We start from the raw sequence: 22,253 nt of genomic DNA on the forward strand, positions 1-22,253 counted from the left end.
TGCTCCTTCAAGCCCTTGAGAAGTTTATCTGCTCCATTTTTTCTTCATGATACAGGGCCCTGTTTCTGCATGTTAACCTTTGATGCACCAATGCTGCCAGACCTAAGCTTCCCCTGCTCCTGGCAGCCTGGGCCTGTGTTCCGTTCTGGTAGCCGGCTGTCAGCCCTGGTGCTCTCTCACGGGGTGCCAACATCTGACAGGCTTCTTAAGAGTGCCACATACACTTTGGGTATGTAAAAAGTGTTCCCACCCTTTTTATCATGAAAACAATGTCCAAGAAGGCACCCTTGGCCTGTACATTTTGGTGAAGCCGATGGTAATTTATTCCCACACTATCCTGTTTCCTCTTCCCAAATTGCTCTGGGTCTCCAGTCTGCCTTTTCTTTACCATTACCTGGCCATGTGTGACCATGGATATCCATTGGTCTCCATGGCCTTGTTTCAAGTAAGTGTTCATCAGCTAGGAAACAGGTTTTGGACACTGACTTCTGGACAGTATTCTGTGTACCTGGAGCCTTGAAAATAAAAAGTATCTCATGAAAGTAGCCCTCCTCCAGAGTTTGCTGAGCCGAAGGAAGCATAAACCCAATCGCGGGCGCTTGAACTTAACAGCCAAGGCTTTGTGCTCCCTTCTTCGCGGACCCGCCTCGCCTAAGACAGAGGCAGGCAAGGGGCGCCGCGCTGAGGGAGGTTCCCCCAAGTCTTACTGTCGGCCGGTCCGGGCTGCAAAAATGTGCCCAGCGGCGGAGGGAGGCTCCCTCCAGCCTTGTGCGCGATGCCAATCACAGCGGCGCGGCTCCGGAGCTTCCCGCTCCCCCGAAGCTTCCACCGCAGAAACAAGGTACGCGGGACGACGGGCTTCTCGCAGTCGGAGCCTCAGCCCAAGTACCACGCCACAGCCCTCGGCTCTCAGGGCCCCGAACTCGGGGCACCGCCCACGCTTCCACCGCCACTCGGGCGCGGGGCCTCGGGAGTTGTAGTCTCCGGCCGAGCGCGGGCGCGGGGACCGGGGCGGCGCGGACTCCACGTCCCGGCGGGCGGCGCGGCGCGGCTGGGGCGCCAGGGGCGGGGCCGCTCGGCCCTTTAAACCTTCCAGGGCTGTTCCGAGGGCCGCAGCCAGAGACGGCGCCACGCGGGGCCGAGCAGGGCGCGGCGGCGGCGGCGGCGGAGGCGGCGGGGCGCTCCGGGGAGGTGCGTACTGGGCCCTTTCGTGTCCCCGGCCCTCGGGGTGGGGGCATCCGCTGGGGAGGCTCGCGTTCCCGGCTCCCGTGGGGGCTCCGTACGCCCACGCGGGCGGGGGCCGGGCTGGGCTTCCTGCGCGAACCCGCCTCTCCCCCGGGGCGCCGGCGGTCAGGTGTTGCCTGCGCGCGGCCGCCGCTCCGCCGGGCCCCGCACCCGCCCGCAGGCTCTCCTTGGCGCGGCCCCTTGGACGGTCCTGACTGCAGCCCCTCCCCCAACCCGGTCCCTCCGGCGTGGGAGCGGGACTCCCCCCCCCCCAGATGTTTCGGCCCCGCCTGAGCGTCTGGGGCGCACCGGTGGCATTCGGGTGGAACGCGGAGGCCCACGGTGGAGGCCAGAAGGTGTCCACGTTCTGGCGTGGGCTCAGCCCCAAATGGGGGCGCTGTGAATCAGGTGTTGACCACCTTCTCCCCCCACCGGCTGCGGCCAGTCACTGGACCCTGGACTTTGACCTGTCTCTCTCCACCAGGCCTGGGCCGCTGATGGTTTTGGCGAAGTATCTTAAGGTAGCTAGGCCGGCCCCCTCTTTCCCACCTACCTCTTGTCCTTCCCCCTACACCACCCTGGCTCCCCTCCCTCATGACCGCCTGGATCCTCCTTCCTGTCAGCTTGTCAGCATTCTCCATCACGGGCCTATGGACTGTGTGAGTAAAGAGGGGGAGGGGGAGGGCGACTAAGGGACAAAATGGGCCAAGGCTGAGGAGGGCTAGGGCCCAGCCAGGACCCAACAGGAGCTCAATGGCACACACAGAGTCCCTTGTCCTGCTGGGGGCTCCAGAGTGGTACCCAGGATCACTCTAGCTGTCTCCCAAGCCTGGCCTGGTGCCTGGACACACAGCCCCTTCGGACAAGCTGGCACCACTGCTGTCCAGTAGGGTGACCCTGACAGACCTTCCATCCAGGGCCACTTCCAGAGGTCCTCGAGTGTGGGGCCGTGCTGTGGGTTCTCGTGTGGTATCAAGCTTCAGGGCCACCTCAACTTGAGTCCCCAGCAAGAACAAAGGCTGAATGGGGCCAGAATCAAGAGAAAAGAGTCCGTGGGGGCAAGCTGGGCTGGGAGGGCCATGGGTGTGGGGTGACCATTCTGCCTCCGCAGGTATGCCATGGCCGTGATGAACCGCCACGCATGCCCTGTGGAGAACTGGTATGGCGCACTCTGCAGACAGCCTCCCTCTAAAGCTCCCTTCATCTCTGTTCCCTCTTGGGTCGGGGCAGCTGCGAGCCAGACGGAGACCCTGGGCCTCACAGCTCTTACCTGACATTGGCAACGCCTGCCCCTCCCCAGGCATGGCTCCATGCCCATCTACCTGTTTCCCACCATCCCTTCACCTCTTTGGCTTCTGTCTCAGGCGGGTTCTGGGAAGTGGGCTCTTCTGTCCCTGCCAAGGGAAGTCTGGAAGGGTGGTCTCTGAGGGCCTGAGGCTCCAGGCCCAGAAGCTGGGAGAACCCCCTTTTCCCCAGGCTACTCTCTGTCCTGCCTACCAGGTCCTACAACGAATCCTGCTCTCCTGACCCCGCTGAACAAGGGGGCCCAAAGACTTGCTGCACCCTGGATGATGTCCCCCTCATCAGGTAAAGTCTGGAAACTGGGCAGGTCAGGGAGACCCAAGCCCCTCAGGCAAAGACCTGTCCCCCAGTCTCAGGAATAATGAGTGTATTAAGATCACTTAAGAACAATTCTCCGTGCCAGTCACTATGTGCCAGGCACCATGCTGAGTGCTCGATGTGCATAGCGCCATTTAATCCTGCCATGACCGGGCACCTCCTGTTTTCACCATCTTGTAGGCAAGAAAACAGACTGAGGTGTGTCATCGGTCCAGGTCACACAGCTAGTAAGTGGAGGCACCTGGACTGAAGCTCAAGCCCTCTGATTGCCCAGCCCCGGTTCTGGCTCAAGGGAAGCCAGACTGGCTGCAGGCCTTGACAATCTCAGGGAGTCCAAGGAGTCTCAGGCTCTGCCAGGCAATCCTGGGCACTCCCTTACCCATCATACACATGAGCTCTGCTCTGGGGGAGGGCCCAGCCTGGGGCCCGTTGTTTGTGTACACAACTGGCCCTTCTCATAAATCAGTGGCTTGCCTGCTAAGGAACAGGCACAGATAAAGCAAGAGACAGATGGGCCAGAATGGGGGTGCTAGTACTCCTGCCCCTCTCTCACTCTGTCCTTGCCCCCCACCCCCAGCAAGTGTGGCACATATCCCCCAGAGAGCTGCCTCTTCAGCCTCATTGGCAACATGGGTGCTTTCATGGGTGAGTTGTGCCCTCAGCCCCCCTAGCCAGCCCAGTCCAACCCACTCCCCACCCCCCTTCCCAGAAAGGCCCAGGAAACCCTTGTTCAGTGTAGCCCACCCCACCAAGGGCTAAAGCAAGAGGGGCCACTTCTCTCCTGTTCCTTTAACAAGAGCCAAAGGCTCCCACACAGCCACCCTGCTGGCCAGAGCCTGAGGAAACCCAGTTTACCTGCCCTTCTATTCCCTTTCAGCCCTCAGGAGTGTCTGGCGGGGGTGGAGGTGGGGGAGTTGGTGGGAGGAGGGCCCCAGTGCCGGCCCCACCTGTGCTCTCTTCCCCCAGTGGTCCTGATCTGCCTGTTGCTCTACGGGCAGCTCCTGGAGCAGAGCCGTCACTCCTGGGTTAACACCACAACGCTCATCACGGGCTGCACCAACGCTGCGGGCCTCGTGGTGGTCGGCAACTTCCAGGTGTGCCCGCCTGCCTGCCTCTTGAACTTTTACTAACGGGGCCTGGCTTCTGCCGGTGCCCTCAGTCCCCTGAAGGCTGACCCCATTTGCAGAGACAGCCCTTCAAGGCTGAGGGTGGGGAGAGAGGGGCTGGGAGGGAAGGGGGCGGGGGGAAGAGGGGTGGGGGGGGCTGCCTCACAGATCAGCCCCTGTCTCCGGGCCCAGGTGGATCATGCGAAGTCTCTGCACTACATCGGAACTGGTGTGGCCTTCCCCGCCGGGCTGCTCTTCGTCTGCCTGCACTGTGCCCTCTCCTACCATGGGGCCACTGCCCCCCAGGACCTGGCTATGGCCTACCTGCGGATTGTACTGGCAGCCATCGCCTTTGTCACCCTAGTCCTCAGTATCCTTCCAGGACAGGGCAGCCAGGAACTCCTCCTCTAGCCCAGCCTTTCCCCACCCAAGACCCAGGGGGTGGGGGTGAGGGGCAGGGGGTGGGCGAGAGCCTGGCACACATATATCCAGAAAATACTGCCCAGTGCAGTTTCCTTCCTCCCCTCCCAGGTGGGGAGACCTGGCTCTTTGCCCCAGCTTAGCTATCTACCTGGGGAGACAGGGCTGTCACCAGCCACCGCGTGTCCCACGGAACACTTCCTTAGCCTCATGCCAGGCGGTGTTTTCTTTATGCATGAGAGCTCTCAGCTGCAGCACGGGGCAGCCCTGTGCGAGTGGGTGTTCGTGATCGACATCCTCATCTTCTACGGCACCTTCAGCTACGAGTTTGGGGCAGTCTCCTCAGAGACGCTGGTGGCCGCGCTGCAACCTGCCCCCGGCCGGGCCTGCAAGTCCTCTGGGAGCTGTAGCACCTCCACTCACCTCAACTGTGCTCCTGAAAGCATCGCCATGATCTGAGATCTGGGGAGGGTGGCTGGCCCAGCCTCAGCAGCTCCCCACCTCTTAACTTTGCATTTATTTTGTACCAAAAACGATTTTGAGCAAGTATTCTGCTGGGATACAGGCTTCCTTACTGCTGGAGGAATGGCCATCCCACACCCACCTGTGCCATAGCGGAGCGGGCCTGGCAGCGGCCTGGGCCACACACAGGCTACTCCCCGACTCTGCAGTGTTGTTTTTATGTTTAAAGGTCACATATCCTCACTCACCCAGCCGGCCCTTCAGGTGCCTTCTACTCCCCAGTGCCAAGGCCACACCACTGGGGTTTCCTGCTGCAGGAATTGGGGGCTGGGAACAGCAAGAGGGACAGAAGTCTGTGGGAAGGCCCACTTTTGGGCCCACTGAGGTGCACTGGGATTCTTCACTCTGCCCCTTACTTTCTTTTGGGCAAGTAATACAGCAGAACCACATGGGTATTTTAGTACTTTTTTTTTTTTAATCTATTAAAAGAATTCTAATTTGCATGTTTGTAGTATGTTCTAAAGAATCAAGGGAGGGCCTAAGCCAGGACGGCTTTCCCTAGGCAAAGGATGGGAGGAAACCCCTGCCCTCAGGGAGAGTCTGAGTGCCCAATGCTCTTTGAGAGCAGGGCTGCTAAGAATAAAGGATGCCTGGTGCCATCCAAATACCCCTCAAGGGCTTGAAACCCTTTCTAGGCCTTTAAACTGTCTGAAGAATTGACATGATCCTTCCCCCACTCAGAGTGTGGTTTGAAGTTGGCTTCCTTAGTAAGGGATATTGGGCGGTGGGGGGGGTCTTCCATAGAACAACTTTAAAATGCTAGAAGCAATTTTCACAATGAAGCTAAAGAAAGCCTGTGGGATTCCAAGGTTGACTAAAAATTGCAGGGGAGAGAGATGTAGGCTAATTTTTCTTTACCATCTGTAAGTAGCCATTGGATGCCAGACCCTGACCCATTTTGCTTTCCAACGATGAGCACATAGGCCCAAGCACTGGCTGGTCTAGCGGCCAGGTTCTTGATCTGGGTTCCACTGCTCTCGGGCCAGTAGGCTTGGCAGGAAGGGACACACAGCCTGGTGCTTTCTGTGGTTCAGGCCTCTCTTCCCCAGTAGCAGTAGGGACCTTATGGAGGGTGCAGAGGCCCTGCCCAGGCCTGTGAGCAGTGCAGTGCAGGGTGGATAAAGAAATCTTTAATGAGGATTCAGGTGCAAGAGGAAGATGCTGTGGCAGACAGGTGCTCCGCCCCAGGCACCTCATGTGTACATGGCTCCATGGAGGTTCTCAAGTCGGTGCTTTTGCTGCTGCTTGCGAGCCTGAAGGAAAGAGGGCACACTGGGCATGGGCCATACCTGAAGGCCTGTGCGTGGAGCGATGGGACAGCTATCATGGGGCCTGCCTATCACTGTGTTCAGGCCCCTAGCATATACATTGCCAAGGCTCCTGTCCCTTGCCAAAGTCACCAGGAAGACGACCAGAGCCAGGGACCCTGAGGCCGACCCAGGGCTACTAAGGTAGGGAATGAGAACCCTGAGGACAGGGACTGGGGGGTCCCCATTACCACCCAACCTCTCCACTTACCACCAGCCCCTACCTTATCTCGTCTGTGCTCCTCATAAGTGTCGTCATCAGTGGGCAGCTCATGGCGGCACAGGGGACAGGAATTTGTCTGAGAAAAGGAGGGCAGTGTTCCAGCCTAGGTCTGGTCTTCATCAGCTAATATCCATCCCCTGCTCCCAGTTCCCACCCCTACCCCTCTCCCTTCTCTGATCCCCTAAAAGTCCATAAACAGAAAGAGGCTTGAAAACTGGGCCCAGGGCAGGGTGAGGGCTGAGAGAAAGGAAGCAGTACCTTGCTTAGCCAGGGTAGAATGCAGTTGGAATGGAAGAGGTGATGGCAAGGCATCTCAATGGCAGTCTCCTCCTCCTCAAATTCCAAAAGACACACGGGGCACTTGAGCTCTTTAGGAGGGAGTGCTGATCAGGAGAGCTGCTACAGGCCCTACCTCCCGACTCCCACTCCTGAAGGACATTCTTGCCCCAACCTGACCTGGAAAACTGAAGGGCTAGACCAGTCTAGCTTGGGAGGGGGTGGGTCTGGCACGCCTGCGCCAAACAGCAGTAAGAATTAGTGTTCTTACCAGCCTGAGAGCCCCTGATGACTGTCCTGGGAAGGTTCTCAACCACAGCCTTGGCAGCAGGTGGAGGCAGGTGGTGATCCCAATCTACTACCAACCCCAAGTCTTCAAAGTCCATCCTATTGAAAAGTGACCTGGGAAGAATAACGCATGTTCAGAACCGTCCTTTCTCTTTGCCCCCACAATCCACTAGGCATTAACAGATAAATACCATGAACAGCTAGTACTAACAGCTACCCCACAAAAGTGCTCAGTAGATCAAAAGCACAGTGGGAAATGGTTTGGAGTTGCTATAAGACAACCCCAAGCATGCAAGCTGTTTAGTCCCATTTTACACATGAGGCAACAGGCTCAGAAAAGTTACTCAGGCCAAGTGGAAATGACCCGGTAAAGCCAGATTCCAAGTGGCAGTCTGGACTTCCGTGCTTGTTCCTAACGAATGTACCTACTCACACCCACAAGGCCCCTCCCCTGACTCCATGACCCGTCTTCTCCCGTAGCTGCTAGAACCGGCTATCGTCCCGCTCCCGACTCCCCCGCTATTCGCCAGCTCCAGTCTTTCCCACAATCCCCTTGCCCGGCCCAACCACGGATGATCCAAATTATCGACCTTCCTCGAATCTCGTCTCCGGACTAACTCTCCAGATTATTCATCCGTCCTCCCCAGAATCTCTGCCCCATATAATCCGCCCTCTCCAGCCAGCCCCAGCCCAGAAACCTGATACCTGGGCCCCCACCTCCCAGCACCGCGCACCCACCTTGCGAGCTCCAACAGCATATTGGTTCGGGCCTCCTGCTCGGAATCCAACGGCTCGCAATCGTGCTCATCGAAATAGGACGCCATGGCAGCCGGGCTATCTGACACAGCCTTCGCACCCCACTAGACTGCGGCCCCGCGGAGCTGGCCAATAAGCTGCGGGCCTGAGAGAGGAAGACCAATCAGAGCATCCAAAAGGCGGGCACAGAGGCTCGTTAGGGGCACTGAAAGCGGAAGTATTAATTCTGCTGCCTCTCGTGGCTCGAGTAGATCAGGTGACCAAAGGCTAAAGCCAATGGCAGGGGCTAGGGCCGGTCAGAAAACATCTGTTTTGGACTCCGAACCTAGGGTAGGCAGTCTGGGAGTGACGTGTGCTTCGCGTCCACAGCGCCCTGGAAAGCCAGATGTCGGGGCTGTAGGGGTCGTGTCAGTCCGTTCTGCGGCTCAGAGGGCCTAGGACGTGCAGATGCTAGAGGCCCTCCAGAGAGCGAGGCGCTGGCGCAGGGGCTCAGGGTACTGCCAACCTGGAATCACGGCGTTTCCCGCTGCTCTGCCCGGTCCCCGCCCGGTACTTCTGCACCTGCTGCTCTCTAAGTGGTTCAGGAGTTGGCTCTTGATTTCCCTCTGACCCGTAAAACAAAAATTTCCTACTTATCTCTTCTGTGTTAGGCACAATAAAGGGTGGGGCAAAACTCCCCCACCGAGGGAGGGAAAAGCCCTGCTGGGGAATCTGGGGCCTTACCCTCACATGGGACTATGTGTGTGACCTTCAGCCCCTTGCGCAGCCTCTCCCCGAGCTTCCGTGAAATCAGTGGCTTGAATTCAATAAGCGGTTTGCCTCCCTGGCTACCCATGACTATCCTGGAGAGAGAACGAGGGGTTGCAGCTTTAGGGGGAAATAACCCTGAGTCAGATACTTACCCTCAAAGAGTCTGATTTAACTGATTTAGGCCCCATAAGGAAGCTGTGTAGGCCAGTGGCTAATGGATGGTGCCCAGACATCCCACAGACTTGGATTTAAATCTTAGCTCTGGTACTCACTGATCTAGGCCTAGGGGTAGTATTTTTAGAAGTTCTGCAGGTGATTCTAATGTGAGGCAGGGTTGAGAACTGCACTAAATGATTTGGATGATAGCTATCATTTATTTGGCATCTAGAACCATTACATTGACGGATGTTTTACACACAAGTAATCCTCACAATTGTTCTGGGAGTTAAGTATGTCCCTTTTTACATATGTAAAACCCAAGCCTCAGAAGTGGCTTGCCCAAATTCACATGGCCTTTAAGTGGTGTTGCTGACCAACTACAGGGCCAAGTGTTTTCCCCCATCTTTCCAAAAAGAAGATGGTAATGAGCCCCGTGGAAGTAACAAGTTCTGTGAGAGGTAAAGCTCCACACAGCTCTCAGCTTTGTTCTGGTTTCTCTGTCAGAAGCCCTCACTTTACCTAACAAGGAACTGCTTCTGTTGTTACACACTTGACTCTGAATTCCCCTTCCACCCACACCTGACTTTGAGGTGCAGTCAAATAGCCCAGGCAGAGACTGCCCAGATCCCGCAGTCTTTCTTTCTTCCATGGCCTTTTACCCAGTCATCTTTCCTGTGACCCTGAGGCCCTGCCAGCTTAGCCCTGTGTGGCCCTGGAGCTTTGAAAAGCCCAAGTTCTTGCCTACAGGGCAAACTCTAGGCTATCCTTTGTGATGGTGCGTTACAGCACGGGAGAAGCCCTTCCATGTTCACTGCTATCGGCCTCATTTGTAATCAGGTGTAAAGCTTGAGGAAGAATGTAGGAGAGAAATTGAGGATGGAGTGTTCAGGGAGGGAAAAGTCTATTAAAAAATGAGAGGCTTAGCGGGGGGGGTGGGGGGCCTGGGTGGCTCAGTTGTTTAATCAACTGCCTTCAGCTCAGGTCATGATCCCAGGATCCTGGGATCGAGTCTCGATGCGGGACTCGATCCCGGGACTCCAGGACCATGACCTGAGCCGAAGGCAGTCGCCCAACCAACTGAGCCACCCAGGCGCCCCTAAAATCTTTTTTTTTTTTTAAGTGAGAGCCTTGTGAGATAAAAAACCTTTGAGGTGCTTTCCTCTTCTGGAGTCCTATTCTGAGCATCCTCAAGACATCAGAAAAAGAATAGAGTTCATTCTGAAGGAAACAGGCTCAGAGGGCCCTGGTTGTGAAGGGTCTGGTTTGGGAGCCACTCTGTCTTTGCACCTGCACTCCAGAAGGATCTGTCTGGGTAGGGTTGGATCAAGTACAGAAGGAAAAGGAAAGGGGCCACCTCCCAGGGGTGAAGTCCTTCTACCGACTTTTTAAGCAACCCCAAGAGTAGAGGCAGAGTAGGATGAACCAACATGGAGAGCTTCACCCTCACACACACACACACACACACACACACACACACACACCAGCTTTTAACCAAGCAGCAACTTTTAACCAAACAGCAGCTTTTACTGAGCTCCAAGTGGGGCCGGCCTGGCAGTGGCCAATGCAGCAGGCTGCCCGCAAGGGCCAGTCTGTGGCGTGGTAGGCGATGCAAAGGTGCACATATCAGGGTTGCTCTTCAGTGCTCAGTTGGGTGGCTCAGATGGGAGCAAACGCCAGGGTTCTCTGGAGACCAGGACCAGCCAGTGCGGCCACTCGGCCTCTCCTCCAGGCCTGGCTGGGTCAGTCCCCAGGCCCTGAGGCAACACCTGCGTCCTGGGCCTGTGGGGCACTGCTGCCCCCACTGCCCTGTGGGAGAAAGATGGCCAGCAGCACAATCAGGAGGACGAGCAGGCCACCGCCCACCACCAGCCCCAAGTAGATCCGGCAACGCATGTTCTCCCAGCGCTTCTTCTGGGCCAGGGTCTTGGTTGTCTTGCTGAAGGCTGAGCTCTGTGAACATCCCCAGACACAGGGTGGGAGTTAGTGGTTTCCCCGGAACCCCAGGGCCAGGTTCTCCCAACCCCCCAGCGCCCCCCGACCCCAGCAAGGCCTAATTTGTATCTTCCCAGCCTCTCTGCTCCCCTTCTCCACATCGCCCACCCTGGGACCCTCCCAACCTGACTCCTGGTCTCAGACACTGTGTAGCCCTGGACTCGCACCCCTACAGGCTCACGCCCAGTTAACAATACCAGCCCTCAACCTTCAGGAAGGTCCACGGCTTCAAACCAAGGACTTTTGACTTCATGAGGCCTATCTGGAGCTAATCTAGGCTACAAACCCATAGGCCCCACACTGGCCCTCAGGCAAGCCTCAGGCCCCACCAAGGGCCTGGAGACCCTGAGCACAGCCTGAGAACTCTCTCTGAGGACTCCCCCTGGCCTCTCCCACCCCCATCCCTGCTTCCCCAGGCCTCACACCATGTCCAGCAGTTGGTCTGAACGCTGCTCCAGTTCCGCCAGTTTCCCATCGCGCTCCAGGACCTTGTCAAAGTTGTTGAGCATGATTTCTGTCACTTCATCCGCCTGCCGCTGGCACCGTTCCAACTCTGTCCCTGCCTGGGCACCAAGCCCAAGGTCAGAACCGCATGAGGCCCCCAGCCGGCCCTCATCTGATCCTGAGACCTAGAGACCTCCTTGCCCCCCCTGTGTGGGGGGGGGGCGTGTATGGGTAGGGCGAATAGCATCTTTCAGGTAAGGGTATGATATGTATAGAGTGAAGGACTGGTCTCCTGAGTGTGTGTGGCTTGCCTCTGATCTCACAGATTCCTCTCTGTGCCCATCAAGGCAGGTCCTAGGTCAGCCTTGGCTACAGCATCTCAGCTTCCTCTAAGATGCCCCCGGATGGAAACTTCCCAGGATCTCACCCCACCCCTGCCCCACAAAGCAGATACTTTCCTCACCTGCTCTAGGATGACCTCTACCCTGGGCTTTGGACCACCACGCATCATAACTTCTGCCTAACCCCACAGACACACAGAAACCAACTGAAAAGATCAGACCTCCTTCTGACTGGTCAGGCCAGTTCTGCCTCCTGACATGACCCTACTCCCCCATCAGTGCTCAAAATTGATTCCCTGTCTGCCTGGAAACCTCAGCCTCCTTGGCCTCTGGCCTCAGCCTTCCAGCTACCCAGGATCTTCCCTGGGGTCCAACTCACAGAGATGAGACCAACTCTTAGACCTCTCAGCTTTAGCAGCAACCACACCTGACAAAAGAACCCAGCTCATTTCAGAGGACTAAGAAGGGAGGCACAGGGTTCAAGCGTGGGAGGGGTGGGGAGTGCTGAGAGAACAGGGGAGAAGAGAGCGTGTGTCACAAGCAAGAAAGGGACTGGGCTTTGGACACAGGCAACTGAGAGAGACCCAAGGCAGGAGGCCCCAGTAAGAGCTGGAAGTCCAGGAGCAGGTCCAGGGACGAGCAGCTGAATCCCAGCAGATTCACAAACCACAGCAGCTCCCTCCTCCCAGCCTAGTCCGCTGCAGCCCATCCCTGTTCTCATCTCCTCCCCACAGAGCACTGGCCAAGCTCCTTTTCCTGCCAGACCACATTGCCCATTGTCTGCAACAGACATTTTGGCACTTGACTGAATTCCACTTAAAACCAGAGAAAGGGGAAAGATCTGGTGGTCACAGAGGGCCGCTCCTACTCAGGCAAGAATTCACATTCAGGATCCTTGCAGCTGCCTTGCACACAGCCTGCAAGCATTCCCAGTATATGAGTCCTATCTCCCCAACTGGACCACAAGCCCCAGAGGAAGGGACTACCTTTGTCTGCTCCCATCCCGGTGGCCCAGGGGGCCAGCACAGTGCTGACCATTACAAGGACTCAGTGAGTGGGTCAATCGCATTATAGCTCATCCAAAAGCAACTCTTATTTTCAAGGGATGTCATCCCAGTGTGTTTATCCAGCCCAGCAGGAGTTTCGAGGGGTAGGTATCTGAAACCCAAGTAGGTCAATATTTACCCATGAACTAGAAAAGCAACCTGCTTGGAGAGGGGCAGGCAAACCATGCCAGAGGGGTGCATTCCCAGGCTGGGGAGCAGTGACTGGGGAACAAGGAGCAATAATGCCGAGAGCAGGGGGGCTGCGCTCATCTGTACATTGTCCTCAGTCAGCCATCATCAGCACTATTCTCACTACCGTGGTAGTCAACAAACCCCCACGGCCCATGTTCACACAGTCCCAGGCATCCCCACCTTCATAATGGGCCAGGGCCAAAACCTGAGAATGGGCAAAGCTTCCAAATGACAATCACGGCTAGAGGTTGGTGGGATGCTGAATATTATTTTTTCCGCTATGAAAACCACAGCTGTTGTTCTCTGATGCTCCAACACGGGATGGCACTGGGTCACATTCTCCAGGAGACCTGGCTGTGCTTCCTGCTGCGAAGCCAGGCCTGTCCGGGCTGAGGTGGGACCGGGCCAAAATGAACACATTCACTCCAGGGAACACAGAGGCCTCAGGCTTAACCCCCTGGCCCTCCTTGGCCTCCCTGAACCAGAGGAGAAAGGATACTACATGCACAGGTCTCTGCTGGCATGGGGAGAAATGAAGAACTACAGGATGGGGATGGAGGTAAGGGACCAGGGGACAGGGCCACGCTCCGTCCAGCCGTAGTGAACTCAGCATAGTGCCTGGCACACAGTGGACATGGGGAAAAAACATTTCTGAATGAGTTGTGCCTGTTCCTAAGAAGCTCACTATAGGCTGGGGGAAAGGGACATATGTGACACGGGTAGGGAAGAGTGGAGGGTTGTGCGGTGAGGTGCCAATGCTGAGGGTCGGAGCCCCCCTCAGAGAGCGGATTCCCCGGGGGGAGGAGCCCTTGCAGGACGGGGCGGAGCTGGGGCATTCCACAGGGACAGACCAGGCCGAGGGTAAGGGCGGAGGGGCAGGGTGGGGCCAGCGAACACACAGAATGGAAGTCCAGAAGAAGACACTCACTTGGACGGAAGACTGGAACAAGACCTAGTGTAGACTTCTGAGCCCAGGGGGACAGCGGAGCGGGGCTTCAGAGTAATTTCTCTAGGGATGCCTGGGTGCCTCAGTCGGTGAAGCATCTGCCTTCGGCTCAGGTCATGATCACATGGTCCTGGGATGGAGCCCAGCATCGGGCTCCCTGCTCAGTGGGGAACCTGCTTCTCCCTCTGCCTGTCGCTCCCCCTGTTTGTGCTCTGTGTGTGTGTGTGTGTGTCAAATAAATAAAGCATAGAGACGAAGGGGGGCTGAGAGGGGTGCATCGCAGCCCTGCCTGGGGTCTGCAGGGCTGAGGGGGCGCGGTGGAGTGTGGAGCAGCCGCGTGGTTGACAGACGGGGGTGGCAGTTACACGGGAAATGTTCTCCACAGACCATTACCCTCTGTACAGAATATCCCACCTACAACCCTCAAATAGTTCCGGTGTTTCGAGGCCACATACCCTTGGTTCCTCTGAAAACAAAGCTCTCCCAACCTCCCTGTCCTAACTCTCCTGTCTCCCTTCTCTCCTGGAGGGTGCCAAACAAACCCTGTTGCAGCTGTCACCACTGTCCTAGTCACAGGACAGGGGGCAGCGAAGGGGTGTACCAGCTCCTTCCTAGGTCAGCATTCACCTGAGCTCAGAGCTAAGGGCCGGGGCTCTGCACTGCAGCCCTGGTTCCCTCAAATCTTGCCTTTGCCCCTCACCTACTACGAGACCTTTCCGACCCTCCACTTCCTCATCTGTAAAGTGGCGACAAGAATGATATCTGCCATGTCAGCTAACGCATGTGACCTGTTACAAAGTGCTTAGCACAATACCTGACACATACTAAATGCTCAATAAATAATAGCTATTATTGTGGATGGAGCCAAAGTTTCCCTCGCTGATTTTTTTTTTAAGCAATCAGATCTCAAGAACTGTTCAATACCTGTGATCAATAAAACCTCTTAAATAATTTTACAAAATACCCAGACAAGCAAGCTCTTCCTTATTGCAAACGTGTGCACTTGTCTCTAACCTAAATACAGAACATCACCTGGGCCTTCAATAACCTGCATGGAGTTTATGTCCACCAGGCACTGCAGGCTGTTGAGAAGGTTCTAGGTCTTGACGGTGAACACAGCCACCATCCAATGGGCACATACTCTGAGCTAAGCACGGTGCCTGCTGTTTGTTCACCTGATCTTATTTAATCTTCGCAACAATCCACTGAAGGCATGCTATTATCCCAGTTTTATAAAAAACTGAGGCTCAGAGGGGTTGAATCACCTGTCCAAGGTCATACAGCCAGTAAGTAGACGATCCAGGAGTGGAACCAGTGTAGACTCCAAGAATCACATTCTTAACCACGGTGCTAAAGTGAATGCAGGTAAAGGGGGGTCAAGTCCTTTAGCTGGCTGGCCAAAGACTCCCCAGACTTTTTAATGACAAGTTGACACAAGTCAACTTGTGTGCTATATGAGGGAAGCCCGTGGCTCAAAACCCACATTCACTGGACAGTGCAGGAGAGAGGACCATCCATAGGATGAATGAATTCAAGCCCTTACCCATTCAGGTTTCATCTTTCCCATCACTATTTACTCCTGCTCTCTGTCCTATACCTGTCACCACATCTGGCACAGAGGAAATGCCCAAGAAATGCTTGTTGACTGAATGAATCAGAGGAGAGGATGAGGAAGAAAGACCAGGCAGGGAAACGGGTGGGAAGAAGAAAGGGAAAGAGGTGGTGCCAGAGAAAGGGGCAGGTGTGAAAGAAACAGAGGGATGGGGCCAGGAGCCAGGAGGGGAGAAAAATCAAGGTACCCCCGCCCCCCAGGCTCTGATCCACTGTTGGCCTCAGATGAAGCCCCATAAATTATCCTGGCCTCAGCCTTCACTTCAGGAGTTTCCTCTTCTCCCCAAGTGCTCAAGGCTGACTGGAAGCCCACCCCTAGCCCTGCCTGATCCCTTGCCCTGCATGCTGGGAAGTGGGCTCGGAGCTTTGTCCCATTCTTGGAGCCTCCCTCAGTTTCCTGGCGTGGCCTTAGAGCTCAGTGCAACCTTCCTGCCCCGCTTCCTCTTCCTGCCTCCGGTTCCCTAGAGATGAGGCCATCCAGGCATCATGACCCCCAGCCAGGCCACATCCATCACACCTCTGCCAGTTTCTCCAGGGCAGAAGCTTAAAGCACCAAGCCTGCTTCCTGCCCAGCCTATCTTCCTAGGAGTCCAGGGGATGGAGGAAAGCTACTGGCACCTCCTGTTGCTGACACCTTTGCCTTAGAGATGGCAAGTGGGGACACAGGCCAGAGTCTGCGGCTGGAGTGGGGGATGACTCACCTCAAGAATGTGTCCCTCGGTAGAGGTTAGGAGAGAGCCAGGACTGTGCCATAGTCTGATAACTTCAGGGGAACTTTTATGGTAAACATCTCCCTTTATCTCTCCGCAGGGAAAGGAGTGTGCCCTCCAATACCCTGCCACGGTGCTGGCAAGGCCTCTACCACCCCATCTGCTCAGGTTTCCAACTCCCGGGCCACACTTGGCTTCTCACGGCTCCGGGCAGGGCTGAAGAAGTCATCACATTACCTACCACTCCTGAGGAGCAGGTTCTGGGTGCCAGGCAGGGCTCTGCCATTGTATCTCCCTTAACCTCGCAAGGACCCAGTGAATCAGGTATTGCTGACCCCACTTCACAGATGCGGAAAAGAAGGCTCGGGAAGGTTAAGTGACTGGCCCCGGGTCACAGAGCCAGTAAGTGGCCACCACCAGGATCTCAGCCCGGAGTCTGACTCCGAAGGCCGGGCTCCTAACCACTTGGCTCAGGGAAGGGGGAAGCCGGAGTCATGCACACTGCGCGCAGGCGGCCAAATTTCCCCTTCCCAGCCTGCGCGCCCCGGGGGAGGCTCTGGCCCCCATCCGGCTCCTGGCCGCGGCCACCTCACGGTGGGGGGGGGGACCGGCGCGGGTCCCGGACGACACCCCAGCCCTCGGACTTCAGCCTCCGGCCGCGCACCCCCACATCGCCCTCTGCCCCCCGTCCGGCCGGCTCCGCCCCGCCCGGGCCCTCACCATAGCTGCTGCCGCCGCCTCGCCAGCTCGGGCTCTTCTGTCGCCCAGCGGCCGCGGTGCCAGATACCCAGGAGGAAGCGGAGGGGCGGGGCCGCGGCCGGCGGGGGCGGGGGGCGCGCCTGCCCGGAGCCCGGACCCGGACCGCCGCAAAGCGAAAGCTGCCGGCACCCCGCCCGGCTTCGCACGGCTCTCCCAGCCTCCGGAACTGAGGGCCTCGCGCCTGAGCAGCCTGGTGCTCGCGCTGCACGCTGGCCACACGTCGGGGGCCCAATCTGTGACCCGAGCACGGTGGAGCGGGCTCCGGAGCGGAGGTATCGCTCGTTCCACGAGCCTCTGTATCCGTGCTAACGCTGGGCACTGTGCTAGAGACGCCTCGAACAGCCAGCCGGGCCGGGTCTTTGCCACCTGGGTGAGTGCATTCACCGGTAACCCAAACCCAAACTCGACTCCCCGAAGAAAAGTTTAGAACGAAAGAAACTATTCACAATCAACATTGTGAATGCACTACCTGCCGCTGAATTGTATATTTCGAAAATGGTACCACTGTCTGTTACAGTTGTATGTACACTTATACAATGTATGTTGTGTGAACAGACCCCCAGGGAGAAGGTGCTAGTTCTGGCTTTTCTGTATTTCCTCTTCACCACAAGGGCAGCTGCAGCCCTGCCCTCATATGACCCTGCTCCTCAGTGGGAGGGAGGATGGGCGAAGCCACCCCTCCAGAGCCTTCCTGAGCTGAATCTACCCATTCTCCCCCTCTCCTCTGCAGGGGAGTCTGAGACACCTGTTCTCTACCCCACCGCATGCCACCCCCACCATCTCAACTGTGGTCCCTCTTGGGGAAGGGGGTTGAGGGCTTCCCTCCTTGGGTTGAACCGTGACAGTACAGCCCACATTCCCACCCTGGGCCATCTAGATCCCAAGGAAGAGGTCTCCCCCCAGTTCTGTGGACTTTGAGTCCAGGAATGACCTGAGGAGAGAAGATGATCACAGTCTGATATAGGAGGACAAAGTCTGCCCTGAGGGCTTTTCTGTGCCTTTTTTTTTTTTTTTTCCTCCCTGGTTTTCAGAGTATGATTCCAGAACCTGACTTGCCAGGAGTCGTCCCAAATCTTGTCTCCCAACCCTATCCCTTCTATACAGGTTGTTTTCAATACTGGAAAGCCCACGGGAGAAACAGGGACAGAGAGGGCAAGAATCCTTTCCCCAAACCAAGACAGGAAAGAGTGACAATGAGGTGGAACCTGGTGGGGAGGAGAGAAGCCCAAAGACAAAGAGGCCCATTGTACATGGAGGGGAAGGAGAGCCATAGGCCCTGTCCTGTGACACTGACTGGGCCCAGCCACGAGCCATGAGGAGAGATGCTCGCTCCCTCAGCTGAGACCCGGAGGCCCTGCTAAGTCCCAAAAGGGCAGGGGCAGACAAAAGACAAATAGAACTTTGCAGAACCAGGGGCGCCTGGCTGGCTCAGTCGGAAGAACATGTGACTCTTAATTTCAGGGTCGTGTGTTCAAGCCCCATGTTGGGTGTAGAGATTACTTGAATTTAACAATTAAAATAAATAAATAAATAAAAAGAACTTTGCAGAACCAAAAAGGAAAAGTGGCCCAGTTCCTCCAACCCCTCGCTCTTGACTGCAACAGGGCCACAGAAGAGAGATGGAAAGAGGCCCTTGCCTGTCTCGGCTAACACTTCCAGCAGAAAAGTAATAAAAGGACATGGCAAGACCCCAGGGGGCACTCTTAGGAGTGTTGCATACCACCCTAAAATGGTTTTGATTTTTCCACATGCCGAGAGCCTCAGAAAATTCTGGTTCTTAAGACCTGTGACAAAGAATGGAAAATAGAGAAGGATGGGGAGACTCCATCTTTCTTCTCCAAACTTACACTCTCCACCCCTCCAACCATGGGGCCTCAAATAGGAGAATCTCAGCCAGAGGGTGTCCCCAGGGAGAAAAGAAATAGAAGAGCCAAAGGCAAAATGGAAGGGGAGAGATTACCTCACATGTGTAGGGATACTGAAAGGTCTTTATTGCCCACCAGCCACCATCAGTTTCCCAGCCCCAGGCTGGGCCTTCTGGGGTCTCTCCAACCAACTCTGAGGGCCCATGAAACATAGCCACAGTCCAGCTCTCTCCTTCCAGGGGGGCCAAGGTGCCTGGGGCAGACAGTGTGGCAGAGGGGCCTCAGAGTGAAGGGCAGGAGGACGCAGCAGCACTCCCTGCAGGCAATGATGGGAGAGAGGGCCCTTTTTGGCACCCACGATGGAGGGTTGCCCTGAAGAGGAGGGTGGGGGCGAGGGGCTCTCTAGGTTGGGATGGCATGGGTGGCAAAGAGCACAATGAAGAGGATGATGATAAAAACAGTCACGCAGATGAGGACAATCATCTTCACGTTCTTCCACCAGAACTTCCGGGCCACCTTCTGCGATGTGGTCTTGAAGTGCTCCGACTGTTGGGGACAAGGCAGAGTGAACCAGTGCCTCCTCCCACCGGAACAAGAGGACAAACAGAGGCCCACATGCTATCCATCCCAATATTTAAGTGAGCAGTTGAGGGAACAGACTGTTACACAAAAAAACTGTGCTGACCTTCTACCTTGACAGATACACCTTCATGACACTCTGACGGGCCAGGCTCAAATTTAGAATTCTTGGGCTTCCCTTGGCCCCCTGCCTTCCCTCTTCTCTTCTTACCCCTGAACCATCACGCACATCGAGGGGCCTTTTACATATGCTCACACCCAAGGGCGCGACACTGTGCACAATCTGCCCTTGGGAGGGCACACACTGGGGCCAAGCAGCGCAAGCTCCAGGAGGCTGCATCTCCCTGGGTCCACGACTCCTTGCCCCATGGGGACCGCTGAAGCTGGAGGACAGGCCAGCGCAGCAGGGAGGCTGGAGGTGAAACTGCTACTCTTCCTCCTCAACTCGAGTTGCAGAAATTACATTTCCCTGGGCCGTGCTCCCCAGCCTAGGCTGTGGAAAGAAACACTAAGTCCGGGGGAGACTATACCCAAGATGACGCCCAGGACTCAGAAAGCCACAGTGTCTCTTCCTGTGGACATGGAACCTTAGCCTCCAACCTTTGTTGGACTATTCTGTTAGAGTTACTCCCTCCCTGAGCAGCTGGCTTCAGCCCCTGGCCGGAGAGAGAGAGAGAGAGAGGAATGAGGTCTAGCAAGATGTGTGGGAGATATTATTCTAGCCTTCAGCTAGCAGAGGACCCCTGGATCAAAGAATTTCACTGCTCTTCCCAGCTTCTTTTTAAAGCAGACTCAGCAAAACTCTAAGAGTTTTCCGCCCCCCCTGCCTAGTAACTCCTAGAGAAGGCCAAAGGCCCTAGGAGGATTTTCCAGAGCCAATATTTTTGTCCTGGGGAGGTCAGGTCCAAATGATTGTCAAGGGCAGCCTTCAAAGGGAAAAATTAGTTTCATGGGAGAGAAGCCTAAGAATGCGAGGGCTGACTGGGCCATCTTAGCTGTCTCAGAAAACGCCTCCAAGAATCAGCCCCACCCATCTCCCTCCTTCCCCCGCCAGTCCTTGGAGCCATTCCCTGGACCCCAGTACCAATCAGTGGAGTAGAGCAGAATCGAACTGGGGACTTGCTCGTCAATTCCCAAAACAAGTGAAAAGGCAGACTTCCCTCCTATGCATTTTGCCCCCAACACCACCAACCCCCCAAACCCCAACAATCCTCCCTCCCTCTCTTCCTCTACCCCCCACCCCAACCGTGGGCTCCCCATCTCACTGTGGCTTCCAGATCCTCTGTCTTGTTGCGGAGATGTTCCAAGTTTTCTCCTCGGGCCAGGATCCGCTCCACATTCTGGGTCATAATATTCTTGACTCCCTCCACCTCGCTCTGCAGGTTCCGCACATGGTCATGTCCCCCACCTCCACTGGCCTCCTCCTGGGCAGCAACACAGGGGTTAATTAGGCCAAGTGGGGGAGGAACTGAGACTCAGCCTCAGAGGCCAGGGGAGGGTAGGCCTGAGATGGACTTTAGCTTTTTTTAATGCCTCAACTGTTTACAAAGAGAATGTTTTCATGTATTACTCATGTAATCAAAAACAAATGCATTTTGAAGCCCCAGAAGGTGAGTGCTGATGCTAGACAGACTAGATCAAGTCTCCTGTCAGGTTCTCCCGAGCCCCTGACGAGGAAAAGAAACACAGCCCTAAATCCCACTCCACGGTTGCCTCGCTCCTCCACAGGGGTCGGAGGACTGCTAAGCTGGCATCTCAGGATGGAGAAGCCCACCACTATTTACCAAAGGGTCCTCATTAAAAATATCTGTGCTGGCACAAGCCCCTCTCACTGCAAGACAGCAAGCAGCTGGAGAGTAACAGCAACCAGGCTCCAAGGCCCCCCCAGCCCCGCCCCCCCCCCGTGGGCCATTGCGCCATGAACTTCTGCTTTTGCCACCACATAGCACCATATGCAGGCACCAGGCCAGCCCTCCCTCCTTAAGCAGATATTAAATAAAACAGCGGCCTGGGTGTTGGGGGAAATGGAGGGCAAGCCCCCCTCTGGCTCATGATAAGGTTTTTGAACAGGGAGGGAAAAACCACTCTTAGGCTCCTCCCTCCCCCACCCACCCGACCTCCGAAACAGGCCGGGGAGCGTGGGTCCAAACTAGATGGACTAACAGAGAACCAACTTCTGGTTCTTTTAGAAACCTTAGCTTTCTTCCTCATGTTTAGAGAGAGGGGGCCGCCAGTTCCTGAGACTGGGCAGGGAGACGGATTCTTGGAGTTTCTATATAGAAATAAAGTGAAAGGCAGCCGCAGGACTGGAATGTGCCCCCGAGAACTTCGGAGGTGCTGCCCAGGGGTGTCATAACACCCGGTGGCCGGCGGGCTGGAGGAGGAGACGCAGGGCCTCTCAGCAACTCCCCGCCTGGAATTCGGATCCCCCCCCACAACACACACCCATACCCTCACCGAAACCCTGCTCCGGGGCAGCACGGAGGTCAGGGGAGGGAGGGAGTAGGCCAGGAGCAGGAATACCCGTCCAGGCAGCTCGGAGCTTTACGCAGCCAAGTTGTCAAAGAAGAGCGGCCACAGTCAGCCCTGGCCCCGCGCTCTGACTTTGCCACCAGCTCCCCCGATCCCCGCCCCCCCACCCCCCTCCCCAGCCCACTCTGACTCGTCTTTGAATCAGCCCCTTTCTGGTCGCAGCTCGCTCACCATGTCTCCCAGCGGCTCGCGCCTGTCCGCGACGGGGCTCGCCTAGTCTGTTTCCTCCCGGGCCGCCCTCGCTTCACTTCCTGCTTGCTCCAACTTTCAGCCTGCCCCCGCCCGCCTCGCATCCCGAGCCGCTCCAGCCTCACCTCCAGCAGGTTCCCCCAGGTAGGCGGGCACCCTCCGTCGCCCTCCCAGTCTCCTCCCAAAGCAGGGCTCGGGCTTAAAGCCACAGGGCTCCCGGGCACCAAAGATCTTTTAACTCGTCAGGAACAAGAAAAGAAAGATCGAGCAGCCCTCCTAAGTTTCCTGAGGCTGGACCTCCTGATACAGAGAGGGAGGCTGTCTCCTTTTTCTTTTCTTTCTTTTTCTTTTTCTTTCTTTCTTTCTTTCTTTCTTTCTTTCTTTCTTTCTTTCTTT

At 56.3% G+C, this 22,253-nt stretch overlaps 4 protein-coding genes across 5 annotated transcripts; 1 reads left to right on the forward strand and 3 right to left on the reverse strand.

Moving 5' to 3' along the window:
- Positions 1 to 1,004: 1,004 nt before the first annotated feature.
- TMEM150A (transmembrane protein 150A) lies at positions 1,005 to 5,907 on the forward strand. 2 transcript variants are annotated; one of them, XM_021697495.2, is made up of 8 exons: positions 1,005 to 1,191; positions 1,709 to 1,883; positions 2,336 to 2,383; positions 2,725 to 2,811; positions 3,422 to 3,489; positions 3,811 to 3,938; positions 4,143 to 4,320; positions 4,588 to 5,907. In XM_021697495.2, exons 2-8 carry the CDS (start codon positions 1,819 to 1,821, stop codon positions 4,827 to 4,829), a joined length of 816 nt encoding a protein of 271 aa, XP_021553170.1. In that variant the 5' UTR covers positions 1,005 to 1,191; positions 1,709 to 1,818; the 3' UTR covers positions 4,830 to 5,907. The 2 variants fall into 2 exon arrangements, with proteins under 2 accessions (XP_021553170.1, XP_021553169.1); XM_021697494.2 differs by lacking the exon at positions 1,005 to 1,191 and having other exon boundaries at positions 1,477 to 1,883.
- RNF181 (ring finger protein 181) lies at positions 5,907 to 16,674 on the reverse strand. Its single transcript, XM_021697496.2, has 6 exons — positions 16,654 to 16,674; positions 7,725 to 7,887; positions 6,970 to 7,100; positions 6,681 to 6,790; positions 6,424 to 6,498; positions 5,907 to 6,145 (listed from the first exon to the last, which is right to left on the reverse strand). The coding sequence occupies exons 2-6, from the start codon at positions 7,808 to 7,810 to the stop codon at positions 6,086 to 6,088; spliced, it is 462 nt and encodes a 153-aa protein (XP_021553171.1). The 5' UTR covers positions 7,811 to 7,887; positions 16,654 to 16,674; the 3' UTR covers positions 5,907 to 6,085.
- VAMP5 (vesicle associated membrane protein 5) lies at positions 10,155 to 16,724 on the reverse strand. Its single transcript, XM_021697497.1, has 3 exons — positions 16,654 to 16,724; positions 11,069 to 11,206; positions 10,155 to 10,601 (listed from the first exon to the last, which is right to left on the reverse strand). The coding sequence occupies exons 1-3, from the start codon at positions 16,654 to 16,656 to the stop codon at positions 10,392 to 10,394; spliced, it is 351 nt and encodes a 116-aa protein (XP_021553172.1). The 5' UTR covers positions 16,657 to 16,724; the 3' UTR covers positions 10,155 to 10,391.
- Positions 16,725 to 18,662: 1,938 nt separating this feature from the next.
- Positions 18,663 to 21,977, reverse strand: VAMP8 (vesicle associated membrane protein 8). Its single transcript, XM_021697519.1, has 3 exons — positions 21,840 to 21,977; positions 20,402 to 20,560; positions 18,663 to 19,103 (listed from the first exon to the last, which is right to left on the reverse strand). The coding sequence occupies exons 1-3, from the start codon at positions 21,840 to 21,842 to the stop codon at positions 18,960 to 18,962; spliced, it is 306 nt and encodes a 101-aa protein (XP_021553194.1). The 5' UTR covers positions 21,843 to 21,977; the 3' UTR covers positions 18,663 to 18,959.
- Between the last annotated feature and the right edge of the window lie 276 nt (positions 21,978 to 22,253).

This window comes from Neomonachus schauinslandi, chromosome 10, assembly GCF_002201575.2.
Source record: "Neomonachus schauinslandi chromosome 10, ASM220157v2, whole genome shotgun sequence".
Classification (NCBI taxonomy): Eukaryota; Metazoa; Chordata; class Mammalia; order Carnivora; family Phocidae; genus Neomonachus; species Neomonachus schauinslandi.